Source organism: Salvelinus namaycush, chromosome 33 (genome assembly GCF_016432855.1).
Source record: "Salvelinus namaycush isolate Seneca chromosome 33, SaNama_1.0, whole genome shotgun sequence".
NCBI classification, from domain to species: Eukaryota; Metazoa; Chordata; class Actinopteri; order Salmoniformes; family Salmonidae; genus Salvelinus; species Salvelinus namaycush.
In genome coordinates this window covers 12855076-12861075 of record NC_052339.1, presented here as the reverse complement: position 1 = coordinate 12861075, position 6000 = coordinate 12855076, and the positions used below count along the sequence as shown (strand labels likewise).

The 6000-nt window shown below is 43.3% G+C and overlaps 1 protein-coding gene across 2 annotated transcripts in view; it reads left to right on the top strand.

Moving 5' to 3' along the window:
• The window catches only part of LOC120028005 (partitioning defective 3 homolog), a 577327-nt gene that overhangs the window by 562714 nt on the left and 8613 nt on the right, over window positions 1-6000 (top strand). For both annotated transcript variants that reach the window (XM_038973116.1, XM_038973117.1), the window contains one exon: window positions 3797-3927. In XM_038973116.1, coding sequence (XP_038829044.1) covers window positions 3797-3927 — 131 coding nt within the window. The remainder of the gene's footprint in view (window positions 1-3796; window positions 3928-6000) is intronic.

The window sequence follows — 6000 nt, the reverse complement described above, 5'->3', positions numbered from 1 at the left end:
CAAGAATGTTCCAGTCAGAACTTTGACTTCTCCAGTCTTCTATAATAGAATAATGGTGGTAATGTACAGCCTATGCCTGGCTGTCACACAACCTGAGCCAATTCACACAATTAGCCCTCGTCTTGTTTTCTCTCCCTCCCACATCGTAGGCCTAAGGTGCAGATTCCTTCTGAGAGGGGCTTTCCAGATGTTCATCATAATAAACCACATGAATGTTCCACGAGGGCTGCCTCTCTGTTCTTAAGCAATAACATGTTATCTTTGTTGTTGGGTGGGATAGATGGGGTTGTGTCCCAAAAGGCACCCTATTCCCTATATTGTGTGCTACTTTTGACCAGAGCCCTATGGGACCTAGGGAACAGGGTGCCATTTGAGACTGGGCCTCGGAGAAGCATGTTCAGCATGAACACACAGAACAGGAGAATGTTCCACCATTATACTGGTACTGGATCAAAAACACCACCGGCTCCTATTAAAACTCTTATTTATGTGAATTCCTTTGAATTACAATGAATCCGCCAGTAACATACAAGGCTACAAACTCAGCCACCATAGAAGCAGTACAGTCGAGGGGAATCCAGGACAATCCTTGCCAATGCAGGAGGGAGAAACAGCGTATGTGTGTTGAACTGGTTATCATGAAATCATGTGAAGCGTAAGCTCTTTGTAAGTGCAGTCACTTGACTTGGTAGAGGCCAGAGGCAAGGGCTAAGACGGTTTCTAATCATAATACAACTCTGTACTGTGTTATGTGGCATTGCATCAGCTAAAAAGTTGCATTAACCCAAGCACAGCCGCAGCCACAGGGAGCAATATAGGGATTCACTTGTAGAGGGGTTATGTTGTATGGTTGGTTGTATGATAATGGCTACTCACAGATAACACAGACAGACACTGCTATTCAGGGCCCTTGTCTTTATCATACTGCAGTGGTTACTTAGATACAAAATTGTGTTTCTGTTCAGAGATAAGATATAGTGCAGAGAGAGAGAGCGAGTGTCTGGGAGAGAGGGAACTCAAGGGGAACATTGGATTATGCATGTCCATTATTCTCTACGTAATAACATTTTTCACCCCTATTCTCCAGTAATACAGTGTACTACTGCTAGGAGCAGTAAAATGTAGACATACAGAATGAGCGCATATAATTCTATAACTAATTCTTTAGAGATGTACCAGCTCTTAAATGCCTTTTAAACGTCTCAGGAGGATGCATGCATATGGTCCTAATAACCAGGCTGGTCTGTTTTTGATGTACTTCCTATACGGAGGAGATACTTGTCTGAGATGTATTGAGGTGCTTAAAGTCTGAGATGTGGCGATAAAGAAAGCCACTTCCCATTTGTGTCCGTTCTCTGAGCTCTCGGAGTTCTCTGGGCTGAGTAGAGGAAGTGGTGGACCACACGGAGCGCTCTGCGAACGGAGCTGTAGCCTGGGGGTGGCACACCCCTCCTCACCGCAAATGGACTAGCCCCGCTGTTAATAAATTGACAGGAATTGGATCTGTGTGAAACAATTTAAAGGGAGAGTGGAGTCATTATCCATTATCCAACTGTAGGTTTTATCCATCGAGGCCCAGGCTTAGCCTTGCCTTCTCTTTTCATACTGTCTAGCCCTATGGGCCCTGATCAAAAGTAGTGCACTATATAGGGAACAGAATGCCATTTGGGATACACACTCTGTCTTTATGTGCACCAGTCAAGTACATTCACAGGGAAATGTGTTCCATATGGCTGTTTGTGTGGAGGTGGAGCTCATTGTCTATGCTATGGGGTAAACAGTATGTGTGTCCCAAATGACACTTTATTCCCTATATATAATGCACAAGGTAGGGACCTAACAAAAAAAAGTATGTAGGGAGTAGGGTGCTGTTTGGGATAAAGACAGTGGTGGGGAAGGAGCCCCTCTCCTCACCCTCCTCTGATAGTCTAGATGGGGTTGGGTGAGTCTATGATCACTATTAGACTGTGTCTCTGTGAGGTTGGAGGTCCAAGACTCTCCCTCCCTTTCCATCTGTTTTCATGTTTCTTTATTTTTGATAGCTGCACATCATTTTCATAATTATGTCTCAATCGCGCTCTCTCTTTCTCGCTGAATGTTCTTGTGTTTTAACAGGTGGTATATTCTTTCTCCATGGACTTGACAGGCTAGGCTATATGCAACGTGGAGGGAAAAACATGAAGTATTGACATCCTTTTCCCTGTTATTAAATAAAAAATGAACATGACATCTTTTGATTTGATTTTGGCAAATGTCATGTTTTATATGGCATTGTATTCCCGCAGAACAGTGAATAATCAGATTCTCCTTCCTGGCTAATGGTATTACTCTGACTGATTCTGTCTCCCAGCCATTCCTCTTGCCTTCTTCCCTAACATGGCACCCTTTTCCCTACATAGTGCACTACTTTTTTACCAGAGCCCTATGGGCCGATGTCAAAAGTAGTGCACTATATATGGAATAGGGTGACATTTGAGACAAAGCCATTCTCTTCTATGGTTAGATCTCAGCTCCCTACAATAAGAAACCTGAATACAGGAAATGTCAAGCCTTGGGCTGAATCCCATCCTCCATCCCCCATTGAAATGACATAAAAAGTTCTTTCGGCGTGCCAAATAATTTTCTCACCCTCCGCTTTTAGGCCCAATAAAATCATTTCATGTTTCCCTTACGCTTAATCTGATACCAGTTTATGTTTTCAAGCATTTTTGAGTGGAGGAAGATGTGTTATTTCAGGGAAACCTGAAACATTAAGGTCAATTCATTTGACACACGTGTAATAGGTCCTGTGTAGCTCAATTGGTAGAGCATGGCAAGCACCAGGGTTGTGGGTTCGATTCCCACAGTGGACCAGTACAAAAAAAGTATGAAAATGTATGCACTCACTACTGTAAGTCGCTCTGGACAAGAGTGTATGCTGAAATGACTAAAATGTAATAGCATAATTTTTTTTACTTCCAAGGACTTAGGGAGAGGTCGGCGTGATTTCTGTAATTGGCCTATTAGGCTGTTATTGCAGCTGTCAATGTGAAAATCTGCAGGAGGCATTAGACATTTTAAAGACGTTCTCTTGATGATACAGTACCTATACCCACAGCATATCCCCTTCAGCCGCATATCCCTCAAAGCCTTTTATAGATAAATAAATAAATAAATATGTTTAAAAAAATACTCAAGTCAACAGTTCTTCTGACTCATCCTCCAAAGGTACAAGCATGTACATGCCTCTACTGCTAATTAGGTTGTCATGTTTTTAATCAGCTAGCTCATTAGTGATGTGTCTTGCGTTGTGTGCCTGCGAGTGCGTGTGATGATTATACCATACCAACCATTCTGATGACTTCACACAACAAAGCCACAGAGCCACTTCCTCGTTTGGATCAGGCAGTGGTAGTCAAGGTCACCAACTACCAGCTAAAGCATGCCAACAATGGCAACAGGTAATGGTGGCGCCATCATGGCTCTCCACTCCGGGTCAAGGATGTGTGGGCTAGACTAATGACAGTATGAGTCTCCGCCAGGGTCAGAGGGGCAGGTGTTTGCTTCATTAACACCTACTGCTATCCACCAACATCCTCCAGCAAATAAACTCTTGCTCTTGAGAAACCTACCTTCCATCGACTTCTGGTCTTGATAATAGAAGTACGCAATGTCTTTTCTACGGGGCTCTATTAAGGGTTTGTGTATAATGTCAGAGTATCCAAAATCATTGTGTAAATGTGCTGTAAATATATTGTATGTGTGTGTAAAGTGTAAAGTGTACATGTACTGTGTGTAACCGGGATGTGTGTTTCAGGCTAACTCGGGGACCCATACCCTGACCGGACACCAATCTGTGTCTGTGGAGTCACAGGTGCAGAGACCGAGACAAGACAAGAGACGAGACTCATTTACACAGGCCCAAAGACAGTATAGTTCCCTGCCACGGTAAGATACACCATCTCTCTCTTTCCATCTCTCTCTCTCTTTCTTTCCATTTCTCTCTCTCTCTCTCTCTCTCTCTCTCTCTCTCTCTCTCTCTCTCTCTCTCTTTCTCTCCATCTCTCTCTCTCTCTCTCTCTCTCTCTCTCTCTCTCTCTCTCTCTCTCTCTGTCTCTCTCTCTCTCTCTCTCTCTCCATCTCTCTCTCTCTCTCTCTCTCTCTCTCTCTCTCTCTCTCTCCATCTCTCTCTCTCCCTCTTCTTTATTTATTCTCTTCTCAAATCGTCTCTGTCTCGTACCGTCAAATAAAGTCAAACATTTCAAACCCACACTGTACTGAAGTTATCTCTAGACTGTTAAATGATTTTTGGCAAACTCTTGGAATGCAATCATTTAATACAATCCCACGTAGCGCTCTACTTTCTCTTTAGTGTCGACCAGAGGGAAACAAGTTTATCACATGGGTATCAAAACGCTCTACCACCCTCAGTGCCTAAAAATAGTGGTTTTCAGAGACATTTATCGTAGCAACTTCCGCCTTCCTCTTTCACAGCATTCAGAGCAGTAGCTGCATCACTTATCTCTTTCTCATTTATTTTGCATTTGTCAGAAACGTCAATAAAGCTTACAGTATCAGAGATGATCTGGAGCCCTCGGACCCACTTTAATATCAGTGTTTGCCTTCCCAGCTGTCTCTCTGTGACGACTTTAATATAAAGCTTCCTACCCTCTTTAATCGCACACGCGCTCGCACGCACTTCTCTAATCACTCTCAGTCAATGCAAATCTAACAGCCAACGGACGGAGGGACGCTGGTGTGGTGGAAAGCTTCCTCGTCATCTTAAGCTTTACGTACTTAAAGAAAAAAAGCTCATCTTAACTGAAGGCAACTACTGATACAGTTTGACTGACTGCTATTTTGAGTTATTTATTCCCATATTCATCAGCTGTTTTATTTTTCCCTCACGCCTCACTGTGCTGAAGGCAATAAGCCAAAGTTAGCGGTTGTATCATGGAATCTTTTTGAGACACGGAGAATGTAAAAAGTGAAAGCTGATTTCTTTAGCTTTCACTGAATCTAATTGTGTTCTTCAGACAATTGCTACACGGTTCAGTTTAAACAATGACAGACCCTTATATGTGTGGTCTCACATTCAGGAATTCTGATTTCATTGGCCAGAAAAAAGGGTTCTGTTAGTCTCTAGAGACGTTGAGTTCTAGAACCAGTAGAAGGATGCAGGGGTCTGCACAAACAACACTCATTTAAACACACTGCTACGCTCTGAGATGGCGGTCTTAGGCGATCAATCTTGGATTGATTAAAACTTGTCCCTCTCTATAGTTATGGATTTTGTGGTCCGCACACAAACGCACCGATCAATATGTGCAATGGCATGTTGACCAATCCATACATTTCCTTCCTAGTTGTTTTAAACAGAAGTGTTAGTTGGCTTTTGGTGGCAGCGGTAGGATTCGTTTGCTATCACTTTTCCCAATACCAACATTGACCAATCCATATATTTCTTTCAAAGTTATTTTACAACACAGAGAAATTGTGTTTAATGTGACTATTGCTTTCCCCATGCCTGCGTTTAACATGGTTTCCCTAGGGAAAGTCCTCATCTCCTGAGGAAGATCATCGGACCATGTCCTTTGATAAGCATTCCTCCTATAATCTCATAACCTCTTTCAGCCAGGGTCAGCTGAGTGTAGCATGCCCTTTGACCCTAAATAGGAAAGTCAGAGCAAACGTCAGGACACACACGGATCCTCATTAGGAACTCAAGTCTTACTCAGGACCCATAATACCCACATCCCCTCTCCTCTTCCCTGTGTAATGACTTTAAAACGGGAAGTGAGGGCAGTCATCCATACAACCAAGAGGCCATTCCCTAAAACCCAGTCTTCCCAAAAACCCTCCTGAGAATCCATGCTATCTGATTACTGATAGGCTTAGTGGTGGTCTGGGATGTGAGGAGGGTCGGACGTTTCTCTAATGAACTCTTGTTATTGGAACAGGGTTAGCTAGGCCAGACAGGGTGAGGGAGGAGAGACGGGGGCTGATTGCCAGTCAGAAGGG